We start from the raw sequence: 19,526 nt of genomic DNA on the forward strand, positions 1-19,526 counted from the left end.
CTGCAGGGAAATTGGGTTGTCGCTGTCACAGAATAACATATCACAATGGAAGAATAGAGCAAAGAATTGTGGAATGAAAATTAGACTGAAGCAAATGGATGCATGACATGAATGGCAAGCATAGCACCATGCTGTACAGTGGGAGCATTAAACAGATATATGAGTGGAAACTATGGAAAAAAGCATGTAGCATATATGTGCAAACAAACATAATGGGATAATAAAAAAAAAAGAATATAAAGACTGTGAAATGGAAAATATGAAATATGAAAACGTGCACAGAAAACTCCAAAAAATTACAGGAAGGAAGGACCACAAAGGGAATTCATAGCACACATACGGGATGAACAAGATCAGTGTAGCATTAACACGTCTGTGGAAGGCATTACAGCAGAATGTGTAGGTTGTCATGCATTCAATTCTTTCCACATACAGAGGAAATGAATTATAATAAGATAGAGGCAACAGTACAAGCAGAGGGACCTTGCTGTGGGTGGAATAGACTGTGCTGGCAAGGTGCAATGGAAAAGTTTTGCTGGTTTGGTTTATTATCCTTATATCCTTCGGCGATTATCATTGAATTTTGGGAGGGGATGACCTCTTGCAAATACTAAACTGAAAAAAAAAAAACAAAACAAAAGAAAAAAAAAAACACATGTGCATCAGTTTTGGATGGGAAGTAGGAGTAGCTAAATGTGACTATGTTTGATAGAGAGGATGGTTCAGATAAGCAGAGTACAGGGGTTCATTTTGGGGTTATTTTGCTATTTGCTTGTTTCATTGATATTTACTGCCACATTTGACTCATTAGCACAACTGTGCTACACGTGCTCTTTCACCCTACACATGTTATAGTCTTGTTAGTGTGGTGTGCAGAAACATCTGGTTTGTCTTTTGTTTTCTGAACCTTGATGCTACATCTGGAAGTGTTTAATGTACATTTGCCCGTAGCAATCCATACATTTGCATATTTGTTGCTCCCGTTTGGTCACTGTAATGCACCACAGTGTATAATAGGGAGTTGTAAATTTAATATGTAGATGTTGGCACTGCCTAATGCACTCAGTATAATACAGAACAGTAATATGCAGCGGCTGCATTTTGAGTGAGCCACTGCTCAAAGTTAGACGGTAGCGGACTGAGAGACAATTAGACTTCTCATTCTTCTCATATGCATTCTTCTTACACATTCATTTGCTGCATGTCTTAAAGCCACTGTGGTATTTATAAGAGTCATTGTTCCTGACTTCTGGATGAGCTGTCTATTCAGTTCAGTTTAATTGGTATTTGTTCTTGTGTTTGTACAAAGCAAACAAAGCTGTAAAATAAACCACAGCATAGAGTGTGACCAGAAATGACTGAATACTATGATGTTGACTCACTTGAGTCATACGTTTGTACTGAATATTGTTCTTTGCCCTGTGTTAACTCCTAAGAGTCTCTGTCTTCCTGTATGTTCACATTTAAACTCTAAATGCATCACATGAAAAGATTTCTTATTCTTACCTCTGTTAACCTGCTATCTTATCGTCATATTCTTGTATTTTACCAATATGATGAGAGATTACATTTACAAAAACTTGAGTAATAGGAAATGTTGTTGGCATCTAGAAAAAAAGAACAGCAATTTGTCCTTTTAACGACAATCAATCAGGATAGGTATTTGTGAAGGAAATGAACAGATTTCTGACACAAAATGTATTTCCTTGATTCCCCTTTTGGACCCTTGAAGCTGTCCTCAAGAGTTCTTTACATTGTATTTGAATCTCCTGCACATTGTTGCAAACATGATAGTTATTCGCAGCTGGCTCAAATTTTCTGCCTGATTTCCTTTCAAACACATCGCCCATTAGTGTAGGTTCAGGTGACATGACACTTCCTGACACATGTTTGGCCATTCAGCAGGTTGACATGCAGGTTGAGGGGAGGATGTGGTGAAACACGATGTGTAATCAGGCAGTTGTGTGGGCTGTTGGGAGCAGCAGGTGTGAGAAGGTTCCTCGCCTGCCTCAGCCTCACCTTCATTCCTCATTAGTGACCTTGCAGACACCTGGCTCTCCAGCAGAGAACGTAAAAAGAACTTGGTCGCTCTAATATTGTGATTCCGATTTCGTCAAAGGCGTAAATTCGTTTGCTGACTTTTTTCTGATTTAAGTAGCTGGAAAGTCACCACACAGCTGTGAGTAACCCATTAGATGTTTGTGAACAATTTCAGATAATGGCAGTATGAAAGCTGAAGACTGAGGTTGAAAGATAATCAACCACCAGCCTCTTAAAAGCTAATTAGGAGAATTATATCAAACCAAAGTCAACTTTCTTGGCAGTATGGTTTTGATAATTGGGTGCAGCGACCACAGTGGAGTGCAGAGGAAGCAGCTGAGCCTTGATGTTTTGCAGTGTGGGTGTTTTTTGGAGCTCTGTGGTGAAGGTCTGTCTGGACTGGCGACATGGGCCAACTTGTACTAATGGTCATGATAATGGTCGCATAAAGGAGGGGGGAATAAAGAAAGATGTTTGCGAAAATTTCCGCTGTTACCTTCATTTGATCATATTGTACAATAATTTGTCCTCATTCCTGGTCACAAAACATTCTTTTCAATTTTGCCCCTCTTTTTCATGACAAAAGGAGCAGTGAGAAGTTTGGGGAAATACGTTTTCACTTCTTGGCTGTTAAGAAAAAAAGGTAAAAAGTTCTACCAGCACGTCTAAAGTTAGCTGTTAGTTAATGAGTTTTAGAGGCGCTTGCAGGTGGACAGAGCTGGGCTAACTGTTTCTTAGCTGTTATACTAAGTCAAGCTAACTGGATGCTGGCTGTGGCTTCATATTTAATGGACAGACACGATACTGGTCTTCACAATGGCACTTCAGAAACTTATATGTGATGTCACAGAGACTACATCCATGTTGTAAACAGTCTTTGGGGCCCATACAAGAAAGTGAACTTACACAGGAATAAACATAACAGCTAGGACAACAAAGATGAACAAATGAAGGTTAAGAATTGGCCCTACTATTATGTGTACAAATATGTGCAAAAAATGGTGCATGTATGAATATATATAAAAAGAACCAATGATCAGCAACATACATAAAATGTCTATTTATAAGTCAAGTGTTTGTATAAGTTGTAAACAAGCCATTTGCACTCTTTTTGCTGATAAGAACTGGAGTTTAAAAGCAGCCTTGTGCTTGTGGCAATACACAGATAATGTTTCTAGTCATATATACTTTTTTGCCTGACATCAATGTCTGTGTCCATTTTAGTGAATGTCATCTTCTAGAAGAGGCCTAGTTTGTCATTCAACTCTTTACTAACCATATTTGTCACAAAGAATTGCTTCTTCTACCTTTCAAGTCTGGCAAATAGGTTTTGATGCTTAAATATTTATACCAGCCTGTTTTATTTTTGCTGATCATAAATATAGCTGCGTTCTGAGTCTGTTTAGTTTGTCTGTACATGTGGCTGGTGCTTTTCTGGCAATATTATACCCAGATCCAAACATCCCTATATATCAGCTAATCGTGTTGGCATTCCTATTCAGCCAGTTTGAAAATATAATTTGCAAAATGGATTCAGAGAGTGCCGGATCAATGGAGGTTTCCCCTCCATTTCTCAGACAAACCTCCTCTTGCCAGCAACCACATAATGGACAATTGTACGGACAAATATGTATACATTCATACCTACATTTTTCACTGGCCTTATCTGAATGAGCCTCACTGTGTATGGGCATCATTTTGAAGCACTCAGTAAAGCTGGGGAGAGAGAAAAGAGGGCAGGACTGGTGTTTTCCAGGTGTTCTCTAACTCTGTTGGAGGCCCAGCTTGTATTCATTAAGCAGCTACAATTAAAGCCACTTCACCCATGGTGCCATTGCTCTCTGGATTGCAGAGCAGCAGCACTGTCATTATATACCATTAACCCTGCAGAAAGTGGAGATTTAAGGTGTCAGAAGTAATGTGCATAGCCAGTCAGACACTAGAAACATTATTGATTGTTGGCCTTAAAAAGAGAAACTGTAAAAGTGTGCTTCAAGTATATAGCCACTTTACGCATGGTCCCATTCCTCTCTGGTTTCCAGAGCTGCAGCATTGTTATTATATACCATTAACCCTGCAGAGAGCAGCGATTTAAGGTGTCAGAAGTAATGTTCATGGTCAGTCAGACACTAGCAACATCACTGATTTTTGCTTTATGTAGAGAAAATCCTGAAGTGTGCTTTATGTATTTATTGATAAAAGACTGATTTCTTGCAGATTCAGGTCACTCCAGTCAGTAAGGATCCTAAGTGGAATAAAAAAAATAACTAATTAATTAAAAACGACTGGCAGGGTGGGAACTTTGCCTCATCTAGGCACTGAACCTGTCGTGTGTTGTATTTGTAATCACCACTGTCTGACTGTTTCATTGTTTGACTCTAATTACCATGCTTATTATAAGTGACAAGAGTATGATATTTCCCTGCTAAGTGACAGTTGGAACTTAACTGAATCTCGGGAAATGTTGGTGGCTTTTATTATAATGTTTGTGCATTCTGAGGCAATCACAAATTTGGAAAAAAAAAAATAAAAAATATATATATATATATATATATATATATATATATCTGCTCAGTTTAACTTGGATTAATTGGCCACTTGGGGGCAGCACAAGACTGGCATTGCATTGTCTTATAAAGCTGTTGAGCTGTTGTGGTGAATGTGCTGGCTAGTGGTGGCTTATGTATGCATACAGCAGACATGGAGCAGCATTAGCATTCATTTGAAGTTGTGTTTTTGGTTACCTGACAAAAGTCAAACATTTAATCTTATTTTAGCTCAGTTTTTGTTTCCAACAATACCTGAGGGAAATATACGGCTCTTTAGCTAGTAGCTAAATGCTACACTATCTTCACAAGCTAGCCACTAGCCATTCTGTGCGCTGTTTGGTGCTGAGCTGCTAGCATAACATACAGTAGGTTTATTCAGATCCTTACCGTTTATTTATTTACATAAATATTGATATTTTTATTCATGGAATCTAAATATATTTAAGGTATTTATATCTATATTTCACAGATATTTATCTCTATATTAAGGCCATGTATTACATTTGTCACTTGAAATTTTGTACAAATATTTCTGGAGGTTGTAAAAACTCAGAAGACAAGTGGAAGATGAGTACATTGCCTGCTAATTTGAAAGAAGAAAGCATCTTTCTGTGGATTATTATCATGTTTTGGACTAAATATTTAATAGTAATGGTAAATGGGAGATGTGTGGACCTTGATAAAGCAACACTTAAACCAGCAATGTCACCAGTTGAGTCACTTCAGCTCTCATGATCTGAGCCAGAGGAAAAGTTGTTGATGAAATTGCAACATTTATTTTGCCATATTTGTTCATTTGTTTTACGCTAAAACATCAACATTTGTCCTGCAACTTCTCATTCAAAATCCAGTTATTCCAGAAGCTTTATCATTTTTGGTGCTCACAATTCAGCTATTTATTCAGCTATTTCAGTTTGTGCAAAAATGTTAATATGTGGAGGTGGAGACCTCTTGCTATCAAGGAGGTGCTGCTTCCTTGCATAAGCAATACCATCAACGTCATCAACTGGAGAGAATCTGATCATCAGTCGTCCATTCATGGCAGTTAGTCCACTTATTGACAGCAGTGTAATTAGTGGCTCTGAAGGTGCCTCAGCAGTCTGATGGATTTTAAGCAGATACTCAAGACAGTTGAATAGCTTTTGTTCTTTCGTATCTGCGCTATAGAACTGCACAATATCCTCTTTATACTGCTCAGTATCATCACTGCGCAGGTTATTTGCTGCTATAGCTGTTTCTCTCAGAGGGACTGTAAAACCAGAAATCTATCATTTGGCTAAATAAAATGGTGAGGGCTCCATAAAGCTGGAGCAGGAGTAGAAAAGCAGAGTCTTTCGCAGCACATCAGCTGATAAGATGTATTGTATGTACTCCAAACTACAGACTATTCCACAAATTTCCTACCAGATAAAGGACAAGATGGGCTGACAAAATGACTCTCCCTTTTGCTCTTCCCTCTTCCTAATTGCACCATTAAGCACAGCACTGGCAGTATTGTATGATTATTTGTGTTGAGGCCTGCGTTACAGCTTATCTAATTATTTCTGAGTCTCAGAGGTAATATTTTAAACTGACTGAAGACAGTGAGAGCTATTGGGCCACTGGCAAATTGCCTTGGAGAGTTAGCAGAACAAATTCATACTTACACAGACGCTGGATCTCTTCAGGCTTTTGGCTGACGTAGCTATAATCCAATACCCAAGCACAAACTGAGTGTTGACACCTGTAAGTATGAGCGATGTTGCTCCATTAAGTCTGCACGAGGGGTGTAATGCAAAGCTACTATCTGTATCTGTAGTTGTTAGTTTAAAAAAAAATCTATATTTATGTTGCTGTTTACTGACTTACAGGATAGTAGAAGTTAGAAATGCCTGCCTCATTTTCTGTGTTCATATGAAATGCAAGACAAGAGCGGTGTGTAAGTGCTATTGAAGTGTTTGGTCCGTTCAGTCCACACCAGCTCTGACCCCCACCTCCGTCCTCAGAACCAGCTATCCTGTTAGCAGCAGCTCCTGTAGGCTCCACAGGAAGAAAACAGCATTGTTATTATCTATTGATTCATTGATTTCATTCTGTAATGGAACAAGAAAGCTCATAGCGACACAGGCCTGGTTGATCAATCAAAACAGATACTGTGAATAAGTTCACAACATATGAACAGTGAGAGATTTGTGTGATTTAAACAGCTGTCTGTGGAGCTGCTGTGCGGTTGTTTATGGTGCAGGTGGAAATGAATAGAAATAGAACAGGAGGGTTTAACAGTCGGGAAATACAAGTCAGAATGGCAGTGGATCATTTTGCATGATTCTTTTTTATGTCAGGTTGTGGGAGCCCAGATGAATGGTTGGTGTGATAAAAAGTCAGAAATCTATTGACAAAAATGGGAAAAACTCTTTTGGACAATTTGCATTCATTTTTGAGATGTTCCCTATCGTCAGCTCATCAGTTTCCTGTCTATTCAAGTTACAGATTCAGATGCTGTTTGTATCTGAGCACATTTTCTGTTGACAGCCGAATAATTATATTTTTCTACATTCCCAGTCCGTGCAGCCCTGGTTAAAGTGAAACTTATGTGAAAGCTCCAGAATGAGCTGTTTTGTGAATCTTTCATGTCAATTAAAGCTTGTACATTAATATGATGTGTCTCACTTTTCTTTTCATTTCCTTCCTGCAGCACTATGCTGAGATCTCGGACAGCCTTCCCACCATGCTGGAACTGGGCTCCTGTTCGGTCAGCTCTCAGTCTCTGACAGGGGACCACAATGCTTTGGGGCTACCAAGAGCCCCAGTGGGACCGGAGTGTCCAGCGGTTGGTTTGGGTATGGGGACCATGTGTGATAGCAGCACCCCCAGGCACCAAATCCTTCCCTCGTCCCCAGCGGACTGTGAGAACTGGCAGAAACATCGTGCAGGACTGGTCAGAGGGTCGAGCCTGTTTTCTCAGTCCCACTCCCTCCTGGAACCCCAAAGTCTCTCAACCAGCTATGACACCCTGTACGTCCCACACATGTCTGGCCACACTCCCCCCCTACATCCAAACCGTCTCGGCCTGTCTCTAGATGTGACCTCGACTTTTGAGGGAGGGGGAATGCTGGGGGTGGACGGAGATTTGGTGGTCAGTCCCAATGTGATCAAGAGACGTCGGGGTGGCCTGATCGAGCAGAGGGACATCGTCAAAGCCCACCAGGCTCATAAGATTCAAAGCACACCGCAGGCACGACGCAAGGAGTGGGAGTGAGTATGATGCTGATATAAATATAGAAGGCTGTCTCTGTCTCCTGGCTGCTAAATTATCCTGAACTTTATTGTAAACATAGTCTACAGCACCAAAATTTTCTTCAAGGCTGTTTTTTCTGAAATCAGGTGAAATGTAGAGTTCAGAAACAGACCACAGCAACACAGCTGCATGCAATAATGTCTTCATAATTTCTAAACATCACATTCAGAGAGATGTTTTCAGAATCTCAGAGTACGGTTAACTTCTCTGTTACACTGTTTTATTTAACTTCATTGTGAAAAAGACATTATTCAGCATGTCAGTGGCTACAAATCAAAACTGAGACAAACTTTATTTTGATCAATGCAAATCTATGGAGATGCAATTAAAAATTATATAATGTTCAGCTTTGCTGTGGCCACACTTTGGGTAACAATTTATGTCATCCAGTGATAGTATTCACTGAGGGGTCAGGCCAGTCTGAGTCAGACAAAATCTCAGTAATTTTATTTTGATATTGTAAATTTTCTACAACATCAATTGATAATACAGAAAAAGTCTCAGTAAGAGAACAACATAGTGCACACACCTGCCCTCAGATTTCTCTTTTTGGGGAACAATTACAAAAGGAGATGCAAGAAACACAAAAATGTTTTCTCATTAGTAATGTCAAACACACAATGAAATATGATGTGTTGAGGAGTTACACATGTGAACATGGTCAGAAATATTCAGTGAATGGGTTTGTGTATGTTCACAGCACAGTTTAGTGAGTGTGACTGCAGCTTTAAAGGAACATTTTGGGAAGTATGCTTATTCGCTTTCTGGCTGAGAGATTCAATGACCAAAACTATTTTCATGTCTATATACAGCCATTTATCTTAATTTAGCATAGACTGGAAACAAGGGGAACCAGCTAGTCTGGCTCTGACAGTATCAAAATCCACCTACCAGCATCTCTCAACATCACTAACATATCAGATTTCTTCAATCTGGCAGTAAAAGCTGGTAGTTTAAAAATAACATGATAAAATAATGTTTGACTATTTCTTGGCTGCTAACGATTGAGAGGCAGCCAGCGGAGATTCTAGCAAGGTAATGCTGACAGCCAAGAAATAGTTGGAAATATAAACCCCCATAAAAGAGCAAATTCAAATTTTTAAACTTCAGTTTTTGTGCAGATTAAACATATGAGATGTGTTAATCAGTGAGCTTTAGATGTGCTGATGGGTGGATTTTGTTAGCAGCTCCCTCTACTTCCAGGCTTTTTGCTAAGCTAAGCTAACTGGCTGTAACTTCATGCTAACTGTACAGACATGAGAATGATATCTCTACATCAGAAAGCAAACAAAAATGTTGAAATTATTCATGTAAATGGGACCCAAACTTAGGTGATTACTGTAGCAGTGTACTATCTGAGTGTTTACTCTCTGCTCATTCACATGTTCATACCACGTGCATGCGTGGTATGAATGTGCCTGTGTGTGTTTTCCTATGCACAATATTAAGTGGTTTTCCTGCCCTGCAGCGCTGTGGAATTTCCAGCTGATTATAGCGGTGACGCCCCCCTCTGTTTCCCTGCTGATGCTGGGGCTTCACCTCTAGTGGCACTGGCACCCTCTGTGCACCCCAGCCTTCCTCACCACAGGTGCAGGATGCCACATTCCCAGCTGAGTTATGTCTATAGATAAAGAGGCAGAGGGGAGCGTGACGGCAGAGAGACAGTGAGAGGGTAGATGGGAGGTGGAGAGGAGACTTACAGTGAATGCTTTAATTTGCATTTGATATTTAAGTCCATGTGACAGTAGTATTGGTGTGGTTGAATACTGATTCATCATCCTGTAGAGATGTTTGGTCATGGACAAGATAACTACTCTCTGCCTTGCCTAGTATAATTATTACAATACTACATGACAGATATCCACTTATGCTGCTGGGAAGACAATGACCAGAGTGAGTCAGGGTGCATTACAACCATGAACATCCACCTCTCAGGGCCACTTACCGGCAAACCCACAGCCACCTGACAGAAGGATGGAAAATGAGATGTTGCACCTGAGCCAAAGTGTGCACCTGCTTTTGTTTTTCAAAGGAAATTAGTCTGATTTCAGACCATGTGAGAGAGATATGTTATGAAAAATAAAGCTTACAGCTGTTTTTGCCCAGCAATCGACAGAGTTAAAGCGTGGTGAGTTCATTCAGTCCATTGCTCAGTTTGGTTCACTTTAGTCTGCAGCAAGTTATCTCAACAACTGCTGGCCAGATTGCCATGACATCTGGACAGATAATCGTAGTCCCCAGTGAACTATTTCTGAAACTGTAGTAACCCCCTGACCTGTCGAAGAGCACTACCATCACATTGAAATTTGCTCACGATCAATAATTTTCTTCAAGACAAGGTATCTTGAAATCTAATGGCCAGATGGCTTCTTATGTCTTAGTGGTGGTTTCTGTGGTGTTATCATCCAGCCAGATTCTCAGAGTCATTCCCCAAAGAAGATGTCCAATTTGGCCATTACATGACCTTCGTTGTGACACATGCCAGTGCCAAGTTTTCAGCGTTGTACACAAGATAAATACTGGTTATGTTTCTGTTCAATTTGTTGTAGATTTCCATATTGCCAGGGGATGAACTTTCATAACTTGAGTGACCCTGTGACCTTTCCTCTTGCACCTGTCTCACATTAAAATTGATATTTACATCCCACATGCACAGATATACTGTAGTCTGATTGCCATAACCTTTGTTGAGTGTATTCCTACTCCATTTCCACGACCTGGTCTGCATATTTTTAGCCTGTCTGTTGGTTTGATGTAACAATGATGAAAACATCATGTGTTGTTTTGTCCTGAACCCTTTGTATTATGGATGGTAATGAACAACGCAACCTCTATGAGACATTGTTATTTAGTAATTTAGTCTTGTTTTTTTGTGTGTCCAATGGGAGCATCTTAAAGAGTCACATGTCACATACAGAGCTCTGCTTCAAAGACATGTTGAAGCAGCAAACACTGCTTTAAGCAATTAAAACCTCCAATTCTGATATCTTCTTCTGCTTTTGAGTCTGTATTTGCAGATGCACGCGTGTGTGTGTGTGTGTGTGTGTGTGTGAGAGTGTAGCATTTGGCACATGGTGATCTGGATAAAGGCGTCCTTTCGGAAGTGCTTGATGAAATAACAGTATTTACGAGTTGATGTTAAGGTAGCCCTAATGACAGTAATCAGGCTGAATCAATCAGGCCTTTCAGGCCATTGAAGTGGGTCACAAATAGAGGAGAGCTCTAAAACATGTTTTGGTCTCTGTTTGACCTTGGTGCATTGTGTGTGTGTGTGTGTGTGTGTGTGTGTGTGTGTGTGTGTGTGTGTGTGTGTGTGTGTGCGTGCGTGTGTGCGTGTGTGTGTGTGTGTGTGCTTGTGTGTTTGTGTTTCCATTTCTGATGGAAAAAAGGGAACATCAAGAACACTCTGCCTAAATGCCATGATTTTTAGGGTAGTGGAAATATTCTTGATGTTCAGTGCACAAGAATACTACTTGATAAATAGAATTTGGGATCCATTGAAACACTGGTATCACCACTAGCTTTAGGATAAAACTTTTAAATAAAAAACTAAATACAAATTCTTCAGAGTAAATAAAAAATGATTTTTCTGTGCAATGCAATACTGGCGAGTCTGGTCATGATTCCTGGTGTTCAAGAATAATTATTCAGACCCCAAGACAGACCCCTCGTATCGGAGGCCCCGTACCCAGAATGTTCTCGCTGAAGTAAAGAGAAGCAGTTAAAGAAGAGCTCCTGGCTGTGTGGGAGTAGTGGTTAATTTAAATGTTGCAAGGCAGAGATTCAAGGCAGTTAGAGTTGTTAAACTAATGGCAGCATATGCTAAACCTGTGAGTCATTAAGCTGAACTTGGAAATTGAGCCAGAGCAGACTTCTGAAAGAGTGGCAAGACTATCCATGTCCATGAGGACAGTTTCCACGTGACAGCACTTTGAATGAGGCTCTACCCCAGGATGATTTTTAATGTATTCTTGGAACAACGAGTATTCATTTCATGACAGTGTGTGTGTGTGTGTGTGTGTGTGTGTGTGTGTGTGTGTACTAGGAGTAGGCCTGGAGTCTTGAATTAGTTCCTTGACTTGCTTCGATTTCCATCCTTCTGGGTCCAGTGTCGTGCTGGCATTTGTGTGTTTGTTATCTTCTGCCCTGAGTAACTCCTCTGTTTGAGGGCTGTTACACACTCCTCAGCTCTGCCGGCGCACATTTACAGTGAAGGGATGAAGGATGAATGAGACTTCATTGGCAGAGTGCAGCGATGATACAAAAGCAGCAGTCCTCAGTCTCCAGGTGATTCAATTGGACAGTAAAAAAAGAGATTAAAAAAGGAAGAATAAACGTCACTTCATTTGTCTCCTCTTCACAGATACCCCTGCACTTTACATGTATTTTCATTGCAAGTGCATCGTGTTGTTTTGTTTAGCTTTGCTAACTTGGCATTGGATAAAGTTTTGGAGGTGAGGTGGAACCAGCTTCAGGAGCATCGTTAACACATTTTCAATATATCTGTGCGGAGCAAAAACACCTGATTCCTACCAGTTAAAGCAGAAACTCTTCTGTCATTTCTCTCCTCCTGTTGTCTGCGTAACATCAGAGCTGCATTTTGAAACCACTTTTTAAGTTGAATCATTCACACGTCCACAAACTACTTTGCGTCAACACCCATCACATCACAGGAATTTCCAATGTTTTTGTGGCCTAACATGCTGTCATGCTGTGTGTGCTGATGTAGTTCCTTGGCTGCCATGCTGACCGGCCACTCACACACGCACGTATATAAAAATCAGCACGCTAAAGACGTGTTGGGGGGATGTCAAATCAACAATTCATGTAATACTTCACAGGGGATGTATTCTGTAAATGCTGCAGGCCTCAGTGGTTACAGATGAAAGATGAAGACGGCAGCTCATCCTCAAAGCTGTGGTTTTTGTGTGCGTGTGTATTGTGTGTTATCTATGTAGTGTTGAGCCATATTGGTTCTGTTCTCTGCATGGGTGTTTACAGACTTGGACACGCTGTGTGTGATCTTCGTGTCTCCTGATCACAACCTGACTGGAGCACACTGGCTGTGCTGCTGGCCATCCATAAAGCGTCTGCCCAGCTTCACTGCTCACAGCTGCAGTTGGAAAATTGCTTGTTTACAGCAGTGTCCGTGTTTTCATTCTTCACACACCAAGCACAAGCCTCATTATTTAACCACTTGCATAAAAAACAGGGAGATTCTTCAGTTTTTTGCTTCAGTGCCTCAGGGATCTTATTTTAGTTGAAGACTGTGTGAAGCACTGAATGAAGTAAGGCCATTACCAAATGACTTTGCTCTTAGCCATGCTGGTGCCATAGATCTGTGAATAGCAATACCACTTTGGTCCAGACTGAAATATCTCAACAGCTGTTGTACACACATGGCACCCAGAGGATGAATGCTACAGACTTTGGTCATCTCTTTTTCCTCTAGCGCCAACAGGAGGTTGACATATAAGTATTTGATGTATTGCCATTAATTTTGTTGGCCTCCACATTCCTTCATGGATGAATATTAATCACTTTGGTGATCCCTTAATTTTTCATCTAGAAACTTCTTCAGGTATTTTCATCTGACCAATACTTTGGTTTATCATAAAATTCTTTCAAAACTAATGACATTTCTATCAGGCCTTAGTTGTGCTTTGGACCTGGCTATCCTGGCAGGGAATCCCCGGCTTGAAGATCCCATTGTGGCTACCTGTGTTGTCGCTGGCACCACCTGACCTCAATAGCACCATTCCAGCTGCTCAACCCCAATTTGGGGGAGTTTAACCTATAAAATCATTTAGCAATAATGGTACAGGGATGAAGCAGCTGCCCCTGTGCCTGCTCCACCTGAGTGCTGAGGAAACTGTGTCATTATTTGATTCCACCTGCACTAATATTCTTGATCCTGTTGCTCCTCTTAGGACCAGAGGAGCTAAATGTAAATCTCAGTCCTGGTTTTAATGACACATGTGCTCTTACACAGAAATACAGGAAGGCCAAAGGGAAATGGGAAGAAGACAAGCTATGAGATGCTTGAAAAACATGATTCAATACCGGGATGCTGTTAAAGCAGCTAGGGTGAGACTTCTGACTTAATATCAAGCAACTGCCACAGACCCAAAGTCTTTTTAGCTCTGTAAATGCTGCTATCGACCCAACTGGTGTTACTATTCCTGACTCTTCCACAGAAAATTTCCTCAACTTTTTTGCTGGCAAGATATATTGGAAGGTTCATCTTGCTTTCCTCTTCAGTACCTCTTGATCTTTGTTGGATGAGTCCTGTCTGTTTTTAATCAGGTTCAACCTGTGATTCTCTCCTTTCTGTGGGAAGTAGTTTGTCATGTGAAGCACACAATGTGCCCATCTGACTACATTCCCTCACTCCTACTAAAAGAGGTGTTTGATATTGTGGGCCCCAGCATCCTGTCTATCATAAATTGTTGCCTTTCCATGGGTTGTTTTCCTTATTGGTTTAAACAGGCAGTGATTCAGCCATTCCTTAAGAAACACAACTTGGACCCTAATGTTTATCTAATTTCAGGCCCATCTGTAAGCTTCCAGTTTTACCAAAAAATATGTTTCCTATTGAAAAAACAGCTTGTTTTCTAGCAACTCCAGCCCTTTTGAAGCAAGAATGAAATATGTGAACCAGCTCTTTTAAAACAATCACAATGATTTGTGACCAGCAGCAGACAGTAGGGGGCTTTCTATGTGGTCGATCATAATCTGCTTATGAACGGAGCTGAACAGTAGGGTGGGATCCAATGAACAACGCTGAATTGGTTTGAGTCTTATTGAGAAAACAGACGTTTTATCTGTCTGTGTGGGAAGTGCTTCTTCATCCTCGGTAATCTTTACCTGTGGGGTTCCTCAGGGCTCTGTTCTTGCACCCCTTCTCTCTATATATGCCACCAGTGGGTCCCCTCATTAGGAAACACTGCATCCTTCCATCGTTTTTGATGATGATACCCAGCTAAATCTCCTGCTAAAATGCCAGTCATTGCAGCCTCTATTCGACTGTTTCCAGGAATTAAAGACTGGATGTCCCAGAAGCTCTTGATGCTAAGTGAACTGAAAACCCAGATGGTTCTCTCTGGTCCTCCTGAATCCACCAGTATTATTTATGGGAAGCTCTCCCCACTGTCATCCGTTTTACAACTGCAAGCCTAAGCAAAAATCAGACCCTTCTTATCATTACAAGTTTCTGAAAAAATAATCGATGCTTTTATTACCTCTCGCCTCGACTACCATAACTCCTTGTACATGGGAGTCAGTCAGTCTTCTGCCTCACGTCTGCAGTACATGCAGAATACTGCTGCTAGGTTTTTAATTGATTCAAGCAAGAGCATATTTCCTCCATACTTGCCTCCCTTCACTGGCTCCCTGTCAGTTGTAGAGTTCATTTTTAAATTTTATGATTTTAAAACACTTCATTGATTGGCTCCCTCTTACCTATTGGACCTTTTAATTCCTTATACCCCACCAAGAACACTCAGGTCCTCTGACTAATCACTTGTAATCATCTCCAGGGCTCAGCAGAAGCTCAGGGGTGCCTGCTCTTTCTCAAGCACAGCTCAATGTAACAGGTATGTTTAGGACCCAAATGCAGCACTACCTTGAACATAAAAGTTACTTTGAGTCTTAGGTGAGGCAGGATTGATGCTCTGTCCGGAGTGAATGACTGCTTCAGAAAATGTTTGGCAAGCCAAACACTTGACAATTCGAATCAGTAACAAATCCATGAAGAGCAAGGCAACAAATGTAGTCAAGTACAGAAGGCTGAGGTTATTATCAGGGGGCTCAAGAGCAGACGAAGTCAGAGGCAGGAAGGTCCGGTAACAAGAAAGAGTTTTGCATGTGGCGAAGAACAATCTGGTACTGAGTGAGTGTAGGAGAGCAGCTCAAGCACTGCACTAATTGCAACGAGTCTCAGGTGTGCACTCAGGTGAGTGAGCAGGTGGGCGTGAAAAAGGTGGAAAAGTACTGGCTGGACATGTGAGCAGATGAGAGAGGAAATGGTAGCAGGTAAGAGGCTGTGACACTCAAGGCCCACATCTTTAGCTTTTGAATGTTCTGAAGTCGCTACTGCTAAATGGGCTTCTTTAATGGATGTTTCATTAATTTTTACTTATTGATTTTATCTCGATCTCTGCTTGATGTATGCATGCCTCTTGCCATCTCTGTTAATCTTGTTTTCTTTTGCCTATTTTTGTTAAGCACTTTGGTCAGCTCATGCTGTTATAAATGTGCTCAAGAAATAAATTTGACTTGTCTCAACTAGTGCAAGTTTGCAAATGTTAGCGTGGGAAGATTTGTGAGAATTTAGCTCAAAGCATCACTGTGTCTAAGTACGGCCTTGCAGAGCTAGCTAGCTGCCGGCTCTTGGAAATATGCTGCAATCACCATTTCATGAAAACACTTCTGTCAAAATGATTTTGTTAAAGCCTTGAAAGATACTCAGATATTGAAAGATATTCAGCATGAACATTGATTTTGTAACATGTCTCCAGCAAGTTTGTAAATTCAAATCATGTTAACGATCCTCAGAACGCACACTTAACAGCACTTTTCCGTCTTTCCATATTTGTTATTTCTTTCTCATTTTTTGAAGAAAGCTGTTTTTCAGCGAATACAGGCTCGGCTGTTGTACGCTGTCAGTTCGCGTCCTCTTCCTCTGGCATCTACAGAAAAAATGTCTGCACAATTTGATCCCAGCAATTTGGTGCTTTCATGTCTGCCTACTTTTGATTAAACTGTTTTGTGTTTCGGGAAGCTGCTCGACAGAGTGCAGAAGCAGTAATCTAGTAAGGGAAACAGTGACACCACCTCTCGTTTCAATCTGTCTGCTTCTTTCAGTGTTAGTCAGCCCACAAAGCATTAGCTGTGAGAAAGCGTCTGCACTCTGCTGCCCTTGCAGAGCTTCACACATTGGGTTTATTCTCAACCTGTTGAGCTGCGAGCCAGACAGATATTCAGGAGGGAAAAATAGGGATTTACAAAGTCCGTCGCTTAGTCATTCAGCAAGTCTGCCAGCTGCTCATTCACACATTTTGTTATTCACATTTGTCTCTTGAATAGTGTGTGACTGATGTTTCAGAGGCGCAATTGGACGACAACGCATGCAATCTAAATGTCATGCAAAGCCGTTTGCTCATTCATACCAATTTTTGCTAAAGGGGCTTTATAGCACTCATAGGTTGTTGTCCGTTGTTCTTTGAGCTACGTTTACTCACTTAAACTCAATTTGAGGTCAATGGATGATTTCTGGAAAGGTCATCACAGGCAGCTTTGTTTCTTCCATCAGTGTTTTCCTACTGAGGGTTTGACACGTTATTCGGCCTGACCCTCTCTAATTTCATCAGTGCACAACTGAGAGAGAATCTGTCCCTGCCTGTATCAGCCTTCTTCTCCTTCATTATTGTCTCCCTGTCAGTGTCAGACAGACACCCAGCGCAGTGTAAATGTCAGAGCTGTTTGTCATAAGTGAATTATTAATGATGACACGCTGAAAAGCCATTTTCCGCGCCACAAAAACCATGTGTCTGTCAAACAATATGCAGAATGGAGAAGGCGGCGATATTGAGAGAGAGAATGTGTGTCGAGGGAAAAGTGTGGAAGTGTTTGTTCGCTGGCTATAATAATGTTTTCATTTAATTCAAGCGGGTATATTTGTTTTATGACAAGGATGTATTTGTTTGTGCTGCGTTTTGGGAGGAGTCATTAAATGATAAAATGATATACCGCTGCACTCATTCTCACACTCACCCTCCCTATTTAGTTTCTTTCTTTGCTCTCTCTCTCTCTCTCTCTCTCTCTGTCTCTCTCTGTCTCTCTCTCTCTCTCTCTCTCTCGCTCTCTGTCTGTCTGTCTTCCTGCGTTTGGATGGCACAAAATGTTTCAAACTGACACTGTTGATGACCATCACAGAGATGGAGAGAGATCATGAGCTACCACGATGTGAGATCTGTCAGGAGATGACGGTGTCCGAGTTTGACTAAATGTTGCTCTTGGGTGTAAAATGAGGACAGTGACGGGATTGGAGAGAGTTTAGGACTGCAGCAAAGAGCAGAGAGACAGATACAGATTCAAGAGGTATGAACTTTTTTTTGGGTGTTATTTTGTGGTTTATATAGAACCCCTGATTAACAAAATTAATATTTTATTCCTCGTGTTACCATATAGTCATTTTTCTCTTTGGTTTTGTTGATTTAAGACTCTACAAAAATGGATTAAATTAGTTGGTGTATAAAAAAATTGCTTGTTGTGATGCATTTTATTCCATAAGTCATTTCTCCCTCTTTTTGTCCCAATGGTACAATCTGTCAGTCTCTATTGTCACATCCATAAAGACAAAAACGGTAATAAAGAATTTGAAAAACAAGAATGTGCAGCCACACTAACAGTGGTGACAATGCTAACATGCTGATGTTCAGCAGGTATAATGATGACAATATTCACCCTCTTAGCTTACCATATTAGCATACTAGCATCGCTAATTAGTTTTGCAGCTATTTCATCATAAACCAAACTGTTGCACAGATGTGAATTTTGACCTGGTGATGAAGCGAGAGGAAAAGTCAAAGGATCACCAAAGTGATTAGGCTGAATTTCATCTGGAGGGAGGGATGATTCCCAAAATTCACGCCAAAACATTCAATAGTTGTCCAGATTTTCACTCAGAACCACAAAGGTCAGCCTCATGGTGGCTCTAGAGTCAGGGGATCACCAAAGACGAGGGAATCATGAATGTCTGTACCAAATCCTCCACAGTGGTGGATCAACAGACTGTTACTCAATTCGAAAGAGATGTTAGTTCAGAGTTCAACACTCTCACATGGCCTATATTTTGACAGGATAATCTGCATGTCCCCATTCCCTGCTCCCCATTCTTTTGGTGTTACAGCCTTAAATACTGCTACCATGCATCTCTTGGCTCCTGGCCTGCTTTACTCACACCAGCTACGTCTCCTGGGGAGCCTTCTATGAAATATGGCCACTGGGCTTCCCATTCAACACCACATGACGGCAGCATGCTCTCTCATTTACTATTGTACATTCACTCACTCACAAACACACACACACGCACACACACACACACGTTGTGCAGCTGTGAATCCAACTGCATATGGTTTGCAGGCACTTGCATAGATCAACATTATTATCTGTTTAATAATTAAAGAGCGTAGATGTGCTGATAACTAACCTCCTACAAGCAATATCTTAAAATAATATTTCAGGCTTTGTGCAGGATGGAATTTTATGTCATTTACATCTATTTTTAAGTAAGTGAGTGCGCTGTAAGAAGTGTAGCTGTTGAAATTCTGGAAAATGAAACAGAAAGCCTGCCTTGATTAAGAAATCCATCATGTCTGGACCTCGAAGCATCTTCTATCAGCCTCTGTCAAAATAAAAACAAAGTCATGTTAGATAATTACTTGATTTACTTGCTCTCTGTCTCACATATTTGCTGGAGAGATACTTTTTTTTTCTGAGCAGCTGTTTTGCTTTTCAGGTTTAGCTAGAAAAAGCAGCACTTTGCATTGACCTCCCACTCCGCCCTGTGATATGAAACCATTTAGCACAGGAAGCAGTGTGACCTGTCAACCTGTTCCACCAGCATGTACCACATGTACACAGACAAATAAAAGCTC

General features: G+C 40.9%; 1 protein-coding gene across 2 annotated transcripts in view; it reads left to right on the forward strand.

Moving 5' to 3' along the window:
- cacna1ea (calcium channel, voltage-dependent, R type, alpha 1E subunit a) overlaps nt 1–19,526 on the forward strand; it is a 95,825-nt gene that overhangs the window by 3,856 nt on the left and 72,443 nt on the right. Inside the window, exon 2 of one of the 2 annotated variants that reach the window (XM_076725965.1) lies at nt 7,264–7,823. In XM_076725965.1, coding sequence (XP_076582080.1) covers nt 7,297–7,823 — 527 coding nt within the window. In that variant the 5' untranslated portion in view covers nt 7,264–7,296. Of the gene's footprint in view, nt 1–7,263; nt 7,824–19,526 lie in introns of those variants that run through there. The other variant, XM_076725966.1, reaches the window with a different exon arrangement.

The sequence above is a fragment of the Chaetodon auriga genome, chromosome 3, assembly GCF_051107435.1.
Source record: "Chaetodon auriga isolate fChaAug3 chromosome 3, fChaAug3.hap1, whole genome shotgun sequence".
Lineage (NCBI taxonomy): Eukaryota > Metazoa > Chordata > Actinopteri > Chaetodontiformes > Chaetodontidae > Chaetodon > Chaetodon auriga.